The sequence below is a fragment of the Daucus carota genome, chromosome 1 (genome assembly GCF_001625215.2).
Source record: "Daucus carota subsp. sativus chromosome 1, DH1 v3.0, whole genome shotgun sequence".
Classification (NCBI taxonomy): domain Eukaryota; kingdom Viridiplantae; phylum Streptophyta; class Magnoliopsida; order Apiales; family Apiaceae; genus Daucus; species Daucus carota.
Window position 1 is genome coordinate 15,090,447 of NC_030381.2, and position 13,798 is coordinate 15,104,244.

At 38.1% G+C, this 13,798-nt stretch overlaps 1 protein-coding gene and 1 non-coding gene across 2 annotated transcripts; one reads left to right on the plus strand and one right to left on the minus strand.

Moving 5' to 3' along the window:
- The first annotated feature begins 1,992 nt into the window (after positions 1–1,992).
- Positions 1,993–2,892, plus strand: LOC108212347 (uncharacterized). The gene has a single exon (XM_017384074.1). The coding sequence runs from the start codon at positions 1,993–1,995 to the stop codon at positions 2,890–2,892; it is 900 nt and encodes a 299-aa protein (XP_017239563.1).
- Positions 2,893–12,532: 9,640 nt separating this feature from the next.
- LOC135150019 (small nucleolar RNA R71) lies at positions 12,533–12,639 on the minus strand. The gene has a single exon (XR_010288374.1). It is a non-coding gene; the product is annotated as a small nucleolar RNA R71 (small nucleolar RNA).
- Positions 12,640–13,798: the final 1,159 nt, after the last annotated feature.

Genomic DNA, 13,798 nt, shown 5'->3' on the forward strand with positions numbered 1-13,798 from the left:
ATCAAACAATTACATACAAATTGTACAGGCGAACCAGCCTATTCTATTACATCAGATCATAATCTAAAACAATTACAAATTGAATTACAAGATTAAACTATCACGATCAACCCTCGTGATTTACAACAGCCACGATAAACCACGTGGAATCCAAACATAACAGAATAATTAAAACACGGCCATAATAGTGGACAACGACCTGCATCACAGAATCACTATATACATGCATATATAATCATGACATGGACTACATATCATAAATCGCACAACCGCAACCTGGCTCTGATGCCATTGTAGGAACAATCGGACCTTGGCCTACGTTTTATGATACTAATTAAAAGTTCGAAAAGAATATTAACCTTAATCGCTACGGCGCAAGCGATTCAAATCCACGTCTTCTACTGTATTCCTTGATTCTCCTTGGACGAAGTGTGGCCTTCGATCTCCCAAGGTGTGCCTCTCCTTAAAGCTCCGAAAACCCAAAACCCTAGCTGTCTCCTTGAGAAAAACGTCTGCCTCTCTCTGACTCTAGGATTAATTCGTTTTGGTGTGTCCTTCAGCTTTAGGAGAACGAGAATATATATAGGCTACAGCAGGGATCATGGATCATTAGGTCAGGCCTTCTAATGACATTCCGGGCCAGGCCCAATGTCATTAAATATTAATTCTATCCACTAAAGAACTAATATTTGCACTACCTTTCCTAATTCCGTAAATTAATTATTTAATTCGGCTCCCATATTAATTGCTTATAAATTCCCCATGTTTAAGATATCGCATGTCCATTAATTAAATTAATTTCTGACAGTTAATTTAATTAATATCTTTTATCCTTGATCATCCACTCAACCTTATAATTATGCAAGAACAAATCTGCCTGCAGGACTAAAGCATAATTATCTTTATGAGCTTTCAAGAGGACATAATCACCCGAATATACTTTTCGGACACGGTTTCCTTTTATAGTCAATATCCCACTCTGTATATAATGTCATTGCCCAATACATAAATTCGTAATTTAAAATAAATTACTTAATTTATGAGTCAAGGCATGTGCATTAAATACAAGTGTCAATCACTATATCCGGATTAAGAACTTAAGCATTAATAACATCATAGAATCTTAGTTCTTTATTGTCAGAATTAAAGAGACAATTATTCTACTATTTTGATCCCGTTCAATATACACAAAGTATATAAGTATTATTCAATAGTCAAGATAAACTATTTCCAAATAATACTTCAGCCATTCCAGTGGTTTGTCTAACACCACCTCGACTGTGAACCCTTATTATATTATATAAGAAGTCTGACAATCTAATCTTCTGCTATCCCATTTGATACTAGATTGTCTACAATATATAATATACAGACAATGTGAAAACATGCATTGAAGATTCTCAAATAATTGTTATATACTTCAAACGAATATTTCAGTATAACCCTAACACAGAGTACCTACAGTGATTTAGTAGACTGGGCTATGTGGATGATGAGAGAGTTGGACACTCTTGGAGGTCCTACTTTTCCCTGAAGATAGATGATGGTAGTTGTAGAGTGGAGGTACCATGTACATTAGTGTGTAGTGTGTAGTATGTGGTGGTAGTGTAGTGTCAGCCGATTTTGACCTTATATAAACTAGATGTGCCGACCAGTGTGTAGGTTTGTTGTTGTGTTTTACTTTTGATGAAGCGCTTGCGCTTATGTACCTTCAACTTTTCATATATATATATATATACCAGAACCTTTCCTTTTTCATATTGTTCTTTACTTTACTGCACCTGTTTTACTTACTTTACATACCGCGCTTCATATAAACCCTGTGATATCATTGCACTCTGTTTCTTTCATTATTGCTCTGTTCTGTAAAGAAGCATGCGATTTATTTAAATAAATGATTAAAAATGTTTTCAAAAAGAAATATCTTGTTTTCTTAAAACAATTGTTAAAAGTTTTGGAGGTTAAATAAACTGCTTGTTTCTTTACAGAGCTATGTCTCCTACAAGACAAACTCGTGCAACTAACCCTGATGACAAAAACAATAACAACCCAGAACCTACAATGGCCCAGATTCTTCAGATCTTGGCCCAACAGACTGCCAACCTAACTCAACAACAGGAAAGACAGGCTAATCCTCAGGTTACTTTCAAAAACTTTCAGTCTGTCAATCCTCCAGAGTTTAAAGGTTCGGCAGACCCTATTGAAGCTAGGGTATGGTTGAAAGAAATTGAGAAAGCGTTTGTATTAGTAAAGGTAAGAGAAGAGCGAAAGACTGAGTTTGCTAGTTATTATCTGAAGGATGAAGCTACTTATTGGTGGGAATCAGTTAGAGCAATGGAAGAGACAGAGAATGTCACATGGGATAGATTTAAGGAGTTGTTTCTGGAGAAGTACTTTCCTCAGTTTCTCCAGGATCGAATGGAGTTACAGTTTTTAGAATTAAAGCAGGGAGACATGTCTGTAGGTGAATATGAAAGAAAGTTTGCTGAGTTGGCAAGGTTTGTTCCAACCTATATAGACACTGATAGGAAAAGGGCTAAGAGATTCCAACAGGGCTTGAAAGCATGGATCAGAGGAAAGCTGGCTATATTGGAATTGGATACCTACGCGGCTGTAGTTCAGAAGGCAATGATAGCAGAAACAGAAAGTGAAATGTCTAAGAAGGAGAAAGAGGGAAAGAAGCGTAAGCCAGAGCATCATGAAGGACAGTTTCAGCAGGGGAAGTTTCAGAATGTTAACAACCCGAAGAAAGGAAAATTTCAGCAGGGGAGAAATCCCACTTTTAAGAAGTCAGATGTAGGTGGTAGTGGACATAGTAACCGTCCAACTACTGGTAATCAATCAAGGCCTCCACTTCCGGAGTGCCAGATATGTGGAAAGAGACACGGATGAGTCTGTAATAGATTGAACGTGGTGTGTTATAAGTGTAATCAGAAAAGGCACTATTCCAGGGAATGTCAGAACCCACCAGCAAAGAACCCAATGATTCGAAATCAACCAGCAAGGAACCAACCCAACAGGAATCCAGCAGTTGGGATAACGTGTTTTAGATGTGAAAAACCAGGACACATGGTGAAGGATTGTACGGTGCCAGCCCCAGGTAACCCTACACTTAGAATCATGGGATCCACCCCAACAGTTACAGAAGTTCCCAGGGCCAGAACCTACAACATGACTATGAGAGATGCAGTTCAGAATGCCGACGTAGTGGCAGGTACGCTTAATGTGAATTCTTTATGTGCCAAGGTATTAATTGATTCTGGAGCTACTAGATCGTTAATTTCTGAAGATTTTGTGCCTAAATTGAATTGTCCTATAGAGTTGCTTAATGAGGTTATGAATATAGAGTTGGCTAATCAGGACCGTGTCCCTGTTAGTCAAATTTGTAGGAAATGTGAAGTTGAAATCTTAGGAAATAAGTTTTGTGCCGACTTGATACCTTTCAAGTTGGGGGAGTTTGATGTTATCCTAGGAATGACATTATATACAGAGTGGGATATTGACTATAGAAGGAAACCGTGTCCGAAAAATATATTCGGGTGATGATGTCCTCTTGAAAGCTCATAAAGATAATTATGCTTTAGTCCTGCAGGCAGATTTGTTCTTGCATAATTATAAGGTTGAGTGGATGATCAAGGATAAAAGATATTGATTAAATTAATTGTCAGAAATTAATTTAATTAATGGACATGCGATATCTTAAACATGGGGAATTTATAAGCAATTAATATGGGAGCCGAATTAAATAATTAATTTATGGAATTAGGAAAGGTAGTGCAAATATTAATTCTTTAGTGGATTGAATTAATATTTAATGACATTGGGCCTGGCCCGGAATGTCATTGGAAGTCCTGACCTAATGGTCCATGATCCCTACTGTAGCCTATATATATTCTCGTTCTCCTAAAGATGAAAGACACACCAAAATGAATTCATCCTAGAGTTTGAGAGAGGCAGACGTTTTTCTCAAGGAGACAACTAGGGTTTTGGGTTTTCGGAGCTTTAAGGAGAGGCACACCTTGGGAGATCGAAGGCCATACTTCGTCCAAGGAGAATCAAGGAATACAGTAGAAGATGTGGATTTGAATCGCTTGCGCCGTAGCGATTAAGGTTAATATTCTGTTCGAACTTTCAATTAGTATCATAAAACGCAGGGCCAAGGTCCCATTGTTCCAACAATGGTATCAGAGCGAGGTTGCGGTTCTGCGTTTTGTGATATGTGGTCCATGTCATGATTATATATATGCATGTATGTAGTGGTTCTGTGATGCAGGTTGTTATCCACTATTATGGCCATGTTTTAATTATGTGTTTTGGATCCCACGTGGTTTATCGTGGTTATTCTGTTATGTTTGGATTCCACGTGGTTTATCGTGGCCGTTGTAAATGACGAGGGTTGATCGTGATAGTTTTGATCTTGTAATTCAATTTGTAATTGTTTTAGATTATGATCTGATGTAATAGAATAGGCTGGTTCATCTGTACAATTTTTATGTAATTGTTTGATCAACGGGGCTGCAAGAAACAAGGATCTTCCGCTGCTGCGATTAGGGTTTCAAGGGTGCTGCACTATTTTGGCCGTAACTTTTGCATACGATGTCCGATTTGCGCGAACGAGCACTTTTCGGAGACGGCAGAACGAGACGGAGCCAGATGCAATTGTGGGAACCCCGGTTGAGGTGTTTTCGAGGCTGTTTTTGGAACTTTTCGAGGCATTCTGAGGCCGTTTAGGCCTCCAAACGGGCTCTCGAAGTTTTCTGGAAGCTGATTTCGAAGCTGATTTTTCCGGGGCCATAATAGTGGATGTGTTTTATTATGATTATTGTTATTATGTGTTTCTTGTTTGTGTTGTTATGCCATGTGATACTAACCCTTCGCATGCTAGAATGACATGGACATAGGGATGTTTTTAATTAATGCTTTAATCATGCTAGTATGCTGCCATGTTATGTGTTCTTTCTGTTGCTATTACCATGATAGTATGCATGTGGACTTCGAAGAAATAACATAGGGCGATGCATCTAGATTAAAATTCTCAAAGTAAATTCTAAGTGGGGGAAATAACATAGGACTTCGAAGAATTTTCTTTATCTCTGATTTGGGGCGATTTCTAAGGCTTATGGGTATTAAGTGAGACCGATGTGACTCCTCCACTGCCTAGAAGTCAAACCAGACACGAATATTGAATTGAAGTATTCTATTCGAGAAATATTGGAAGGTATACATGCCGCCCATCGTGGCGTACCAAGTTCCATAGGTTTCGGGTAATTTAAGATTTGATGATGGTATACACTTAGCTATGAAAAATAATATAGACCACCCCAACGTGGCTTATTGTTTAGTAATAGGACCGAAATAACGTTTAAACAAATTTAGGTGGTATACATGTCACCCATCGTGACGTACCAGAAACTTATCACTTCCAGATGAGCAAGGGAATTTTGTGATTCATAGTGATGCTTCTCATAAGGGCTTAGGTTGTGTGTTGATGCAACATGACAAGGTTATTGCATATGCATCCAAAAAACTCAAGCCACATGAGCAGAAGTATCCTACACATGATTTAGAGTTAGCAGCCATAGTGGTTGCATTGAAGATTTGGAGACATTATTTATATGGAGAAAAGTGTGAAATCTACACGGATCATAAGAGTTTAAAGTATATCTTTACGCAGAAGGAGCTTAATATGAGGCAGAGAAGGTGGTTGGAATTGATAAAGGATTATGATTGCACCATCAGCTATCACCCCGGAAAAGCAAATGTAGTGGAAGACGCTTTGAGTAGGAAAGAAAGGCTGAATGTGTTGACGTTACCCAAGGAACTGTGTAGAGAATTTGAAAGGTTGGAAATAGAAGTTAGAATGGGTGAACCCTCAAAAGCTGGATTATATACGATAACTTTTCAACCAGAATTATTAGAGAAGATAGGGAAATGTCAAGAGGTGGTAATGAGTCAGGATGTTAATAAGTTGGTTGGGGAAGAGCTTTGTATCCAGAAAGATGACCAGGGTATTCTAAGGTTTTCCTCTAGAATATGGATTCCACCAGTTGCTGAGTTCAGGAATGAAGTTCTGAACGAAGCACATAGTTCCACTTACTCGATTCACCCAGGAAGCACTAAAATGTATAGAGATTTGAAAGAGAATGATTGGTGGCCAGATATGAAAAGAGAAATTGCAGAGTGGGTAAGTAAATGTTATATATGTCAGAGAGTCAAGGTAGAACATCAGCGACCAAGCGGATTGTTACAACCCCTAGAGATCCCAGAATGGAAATGGGAGCATATTACGATGGATTTCATAGTTGGATTACCTAGAACAAAAGCGAATCATGATGCTCTATGGGTCATCATAGATAGATTGACAAAATCAGCTCATTTTCTTCCTATCAATGAGAGATTCTCATTAGATAAGTTGGTTCATATGTATTTGAAAGAGATAGTTGTTCGTCACGGAGTTCCCGTATCAATCGTATCTGATCGAGATCCGCGATTTAACTCGAGATTCTGGAAGAGCTTTCAGGAATGCTTGGGCACCAAACTAAACATGAGTACCGCTTACCATCCACAGACAGATGGCCAAAGTGAAAGAACCATTCAGACGATCAAAGATATGCTACGTGTTTGTACAATCGATTTCAAAGGTAATTGGGATGAACATCTACCTTTAGTAGAGTTCTCATACAACAACAGCTATCACGCGAGCATCGGTATGCCTCCCTACGAAGCTCTTTACGGCTGTAAGTGTCGATCACCCGTATGTTGGGAAGAAGTGGGAGAACGCAAAATACTTGGGCCAGAACTAGTCCAGCAGACAAAAGCAGTCGTTGAAACCGTCCAAAGAAGACTGGTTGCAGCCCAGAATCGACAGAGAAAGTATGCGGATCAAGCCAGAAAGGATATGGAATTTGGAGAAGGAGAATCAGTACTGCTGAAGATCTCGCCATGGAAAGAACTATCCCGATTTGGCAAGAAAGGAAAGCTGAGTCCCAGATACGTCGGACAATTTGAAATTCTGAGGCGTGTTGGTAAAGTGGCATAGAGTTAGCATTACCCCCACATATGGAACATATTCATAATGTCTTTCATGTGTAGATGCTTAAGAAATATCATCCAGATTCTAGGCACGTGATAGAATACGAGCCAGTAGAACTCTAGACGGATTTGTCTTATGTTGAGAATCCAATAGAGATTCTAGACAGGAAGGAGAAAGTATTGAGAAACAAAGTGTTAAATATAGTGAGAGTATTGTGGAGAAACCCAAAAGTTGAAGAATCAACTTGGGAATTAGAAAGTGATATGCGTGAGAAATATCCTCACTTGTTTTCTTAGTAGATTCTGAGGACATAATCCTTTTAAGGGGGGAAGGATGTAATATCCGGGATTTCGACGTGTATCTATTTATATCAATATGTGAATATTTTGTGGGTATTGTGTGAATTATTGATAAATTATATGTTGATTGACATATTGCATGACAGCTTATTTGTGTTATGATTTGTGAGTTCCTAATTTTTATATACTCAGAACAAAATATGGAATATCTAGGTATGTTCCTGGTAATTTATGTGTTGTTATATGATTTGATATTTAATTTAAGGATTTAATTATATTCTAAATTAATTATTAATTATTTTAAAATCGTGTACTTAGTATATTAACCCCGGGGGCCTTCTGGGAAAATTTCGCCATTTTGCTATTTGAGACATTCTGAACAACTTTCGTGTTTTAACTTTTTCGATCTGATGTACGGATTTACGTGAAAGTTTTCCGGTACAGATTTATGATTATTTTATTATTATTTGGATGTCTCGATAAACGTGTACGCCGGATATTCTCAGTACCCGGGATATTTTGACTAAAATATTATATTTCTCGTACTTCGTGCCAATCAAAGCTCGGAGCCCCAGAACTTTATCGAAATGTGTGTATTTGATAATTATCTTCAAAGTCGGTCCCGAATGGATCAGTTTTATTAATACTTAATGATTAAGAAGTATGTTTTTATATCTGATAAGATCCAAAGGGGGGCCAGTTATTCGTAATTATAAATAGGCTAATTAGTATTTTAATTTTCATAATTATCATTTCAATACACGAGAATCGAGAGAAACTAGTAGTTAGTTCTTCGTGTTCTTGAAGTTCAATCGAAGGTTTGAAGGCGTTATCGGACTCAGAATCAAGCATACGAGTAGTCCAATCGAAGGTAGCGAGGAGTAGAATCCGTATCTGCAAGCAAAAACAGCAGTAGATTCATAGGTAGGAAGTAATTAGGGTTTTAAATTTCGAATTAATTAAGTCTAAATTAGGGTTTTTTGATTTTGATATGATTTGTATGATTTTATGCTTTTATGTGGTAGATAATCTTCTCATGATCATTTTGGTATATCATATGTGTTATTTGGAGTTCAATAACATGTTCAAAAATAGGTTTAAGTGTTCGAATCCAAAATTAGGGTTTATGTGCGTTTGAAACTTTTCAATTGGAATTTGGGATTTTTAATTCTGTTGAATCTGGGTGAAATCCGAGAGCGCCTTTGTATTCCTCACGTTGCAACAAACTTATATGTATATTCGATTGCAGCAAACGGTGCCAGAATCATCGATCGGGAACTGGAAAACGTCCCGCCGACGGCGGGACTGTTCTTCAGCTTTTCCGGCCAATTTCTGGCCCGTTTGGTCGAATTGAAGCTGCGTACCGGTTTTAAATGGTTGTGGGAATGATTTTGGAGAGTTTGGTGGCCAACGGAGGCCGGGAACGCCACCTCCGGCGAACGGCGGCGATGGCGGTGCCAAATTACAATTTGGTATCCCATCGTTTGAAGATGGTGAAGTTTAGGCACCGAACTTTGTTTCCTACATTTCTTACCCCAAGGTTTTGAAAACTTACAGTTTGCACCCTGCGACAAAGTTTTGAAAACCTTACAAAATAAACCTTTTCAAATTATTTTCGAAAATTGTTTTATTTATTTACTTTAAATTTTAGAAATAGTTTTTAATTATTTCTTTATTCAAAAACAAATCTAATTTAATTTATTAATTAATTTTAATTAATAATTAATTATTATAATTAGTCAATTAATTTAAATATTAATTGATTAATTGTTTTAATTATATATTAATTGATTTTCATTGATTTATTAATTAGATTTAATTGTTTTAATTATTTAAAAATCCTGAAAAATAGTTTCGAGCTTTGAATTATTTTTCTAAAATATGTTCAAGGTTCGTTAATTGGTTTCAAATGATTTCGGACCCGATTTAGAGCATTCAGACTTTATTGTTTATTTATAAAATGATTTTTTTATCCGTTTTAATTCCGAAAAATGTTTATAAATTCGTATTAAATGTCAGAAAGATCGTTTTAACCCCGAACCTTTTCTGAAAAGCTATTTTATTGAATATCTTACATGTTACATACTATGTGTTACTTGATTAATATGTTAAATGCTTATGTAAATGTTGAATGACTGTTTGAATAGTATCTTTTGATCCATAAATCGGATTTAAGCGAAACGAAGGGTAGATAGGAACCTGTTTGAGTTGTGAAACGAATAGAATGATATGAGATTGAGTATAGATAGCTAAATATTGTGATTGTCAGGAAAATAACAGGCATAGAAAGGGAAAGCAGATAGTATCAGAGTGATTCTGTTGAGTGAAAGCTATAGAGAAGTGAATCGTCGAGATAAGGCAAGTGCTCTATTCTCAACTTATACTTCTGTAAACTCCTTGAGTTACTCTTCTGCATATGATATTGTTGTTCTGGATAGATTTGAAAGTACATCTGTCAATATATTATATTAGTGATCCTGATTATTGGTAAACCTCATTCAATCCTTTCAACACCTGAATTACAAGCTGAACCTTGATTTTGATTTCAATTGAACTTGTACCCATTTCTTTGAGACTTGACAACACAAATAATTTGCTTTGATATTCTTCCATCCTTGAATGACCAAACAGTACAAGCCTATATGCTACAATACTTCACCAAGTTATACAATATCTTACCAAACACCTATATTACTCTTTTGAAGAATGTTCACACATATACACCCTAACACTTGAAATTCTTACAAGGTAAACACATTTGAAACCTCAAGCTATCCTCACATATAATTGTTTCTTCTACAAACACCAGATTGTTTTTACCATATACTTGATATTTCTTTCAACCTCAAGACATTCTTCAGACATATTGTGAGAATACTTAAACCTACTTCTGAATTGTCCTTTGATCCCGATATGTATTGCACCACTGATTATAATGATTCTGATTTGACGATTATGATTCTGTTTTGGTAATATTGCTTCTGTTCAAATGGTATTGATCCTTATTTACTGAGATATTGTGGATTTCATCATGTTGTTAAAGAATTGGATTGTTTTATAATTGTAGACCAGATTCGTGGTCAGACCAGATTCGTGGTCATTACGCCAATGTGTGCCTTAGATCCAGTGATAGAGCTTGGTATGGACCTTGCTCGGGGTTAGTGCGTGACTGATTGATAAGTGAATTTTATATCCACTTGGAAACCTTCGTTTTGGCTTAAATCGATGATCTGGCCTCAAGCTTTTAATGTTTTTGATATGTTTTAGTGTTGTGATGTGTAGGTTTCTTAGGAGGAGGACGAAGGAGAGATTCATATCTTTCATTGAAAAAAAACGGCGAAGCAATCGGATGCGCGAGTCAAAAGTTATGGAAAAAGAAGCGGGCTGCTGAGTTGGGGCACCCGCTCCACTGGCGCACCCGCGCCACCGTTGGCGCACCCACGCCAAACCGTCAGGGAAAATTCTGCCTTTTTTGCGCACCCGACCCAACTGTGGTGCACCCGCCCCACTGGCGCACCTGCCCCAACCGTGGCGCACCTGCCCCACGACCTGTGAGGGAAATTTGGCCCGTTTTGCCCGTTTTGATCCGTTTGAAGGCCCGTTCGCTGGAAAAGATAAAGAAAGACTTTGGGGACTAAAAACATAACCTAGAATCATTCCAAGGAGCACGTGACAGCTACGAAGAAGATTGAGATCGAATTTCATAGGTTTTACTTTTGTAATTCTTCGAAGTAGGCGTAACTTTGGATGCTCGTTTCGGATTTGTTTCTTAACTCTTATTCTAGTACTTTGAGTTTGTTTTTCCTATTCCGTACCATGTTTACTCTTATTCCCATGATGATGAGAAGTTCGATTATGAACTAATCATTATCGTGGGATTCTAGCGGATTTATATATGGATATCAGTAGTTGATTTGCCTTAATTATTTGTGTGATGAATGTTTGATTTCTTCGTATTGGTTGTTCTTATTCTTCTTAGATGCGTAGCTAACATCTAAGTTGTGTGTTAATCTTTATTGAAGCGATAGTGGATATATTGATTTAGAACTTGCCATGCGAACATAGGATTATGTATTCGATATACATGATTAGTGGTGTGATTTTAACCATCTTGCATCGCTCTATGTAATCTTGATAGATGACTTGTTCTTCAACCGTTATGTTTTCAAATTCTATAGACATGTAGGGTCTAAGCATAATTGGTGTCTGTTTACCTTCTATCTTAATTGTGGATATGTAGCAGTATGGTGCACGTATAACGACAGTTAGCGTGTATCAGTTTCGTGTAATCTGATTAGTTATCAACCATCACATATCGATAAGGCAAAACTCTGAATGAAGTATATAATGAAGTTAGAATCCCATGTTTTATTCTCATTAGTAATTCGATTTTAATTTTCTTATTTATAATTCGACTTAATTAGCTAATTTAGATAAAACCAACCAAATTGTTATTTGTCCAAGCAGTGAATAATAATCATACATTGGTGCATAAGTGCATATTTCTGAATACACCAGTCTCTGTGGGAACGAACTGAATTGAATTTCTATACTACTTGTGACGACGTACGCTTGCGTGATTTTGTGCTAACAAGTTTTTGGCGCCGCTGCCGGGGACTCGGTGTTATATTTTGGTTTATGTGCTTGTCATCAGTGGTCGTTAAAGTTCAGTGACTTGGATTCTTTTCTCACTTTTATTTCGTTTGTGTGTGTTTCAGGTACTTGAGCGACGTGTATGCGAACACGTTCTCAGGCCCGTAAAGAAGCATTGGCAAAAGCAGAAACGATAGTGAGCACTACAATGGGCAATCGACCAACAGTTGCGAATGATACTAAGGCTCTTAAGGCTTTCTCTGAGCCTAAAATCAATGAAATTCAGTCGAGCATTGTCAGGCCAGCGATCGAGGCCAACACTTTTGAGATCAAACCGAGCACTATTCAGATGGTACAGAACTCAGTGCAGTTTGGGGGTTCTCCGACAAAGGATCCTAATATGCATATTCGGGATTTCATTGAGATCTGCGACACTTTCAAGTTCAATGGTGTTACTGACGAGGCCATCAAATTGAGGCTATTCCCATTTTCTCTGAGGGATAAAGCTAAGGGATGGTTGCATTCTCTTCATGCAGGATCTATTAAGACATGGGAGGATCTGGCTCAGAAATTTCTTACTAAGTTCTTCCCTATGGCCAAAACAGCTGCAATGAGGAATGCTATCACTCAATTCTCTCAGCTATCTGGTGAAACTTTATGTGAAGCATGGGAACGCTACAAGGAGATGCTGCGAAAGTGCCCACATCATGGGATGCCTGATTGGATGGTGATTAATTGCTTCTATAATGGCTTGGGACCTCAATCGAGACCAATGCTCGATGCAGCATCAGGTGGAGCTCTATGGGCTAAGAGCTATGATGAGGCTTATGAGTTGATCGAGATGATGGCTGCGAATGAATATCGGAATCCTACTCAGCGTCTTCATCAGGGCAAAGCAGCAGGGATTCTGGATGTTGATGCTACTTCAACCATAGCTGCTCAGCTTAAGGCTCTTACTATGAAGGTGGATTCTTTGGCAAATCTAGGAAATCAGCAGCCACCTTCAGTTTGTGAGCTTTGTGCTGGTGCACATTCTTCTGATCAGTGTGCTATATCTAGTGAATCCGCTCAGTTTGTGAGCAATTTTCAGCGATCTCTGCAGCCAGCTCCGGCTACTTATCACCCGAATAATCGGAATCATCCAAATTTCAGCTGGAGCAACAATCAGAACTTCATGCCACAACCACAACAACAGTTTCAGCAGCAAGGAGCTAGACCTTTCAACCCTTCTGGTTTTCAACAACAATTTGCACCGAAGCAGCAATTCCATCCACCCGGATTCCAGCAACAAAATCATGGGGTGGCTGGACAGTCTTCCAACGAAAGATCTGAATGGGAAGAGATGAAATTAATGATTAAAAGCCAAGCGGTGTCAATCAAGACTTTGGAGAACCAGATTGGGCAGATTGCTAACACGTTGATAAACAGACCACAAGGAACTCTTCCTAGTGATACCGAGGCCAATCCGGGTAAGAAAGAGATGAAGGAGCAGCAACAGAGCGAAACAAGGAAGAGAGCGATCAACAGGTTAAAACACTCGTGCTCTCATCTAAGTCTGATAGTGGAAAAACTGTTGTTGAAGCTGACAAGAATGAAATCAACGAGGAAGCAAGCAAGGAATTAGCCGAGAAGTCTAGTCCGAAAGCTGATATTGGTATCAAGCAAGTATATCCACCTCCCCCTTTTCCGAAGAGACTTCAGAAGCATAAGCTCGACAAACAATTCGCTAAATTTCTAGAGGTTTTCAAGAAATTACAAATCAACATGCCTTTTGCAGAAGCTCTAGAACAAATGCCGAGTTATGCTAAATTCATGAAAGGTATTCTCTCTCGGAAACTCAAACTTGAGGAATTGGAGACTGTAGCTTTGACCG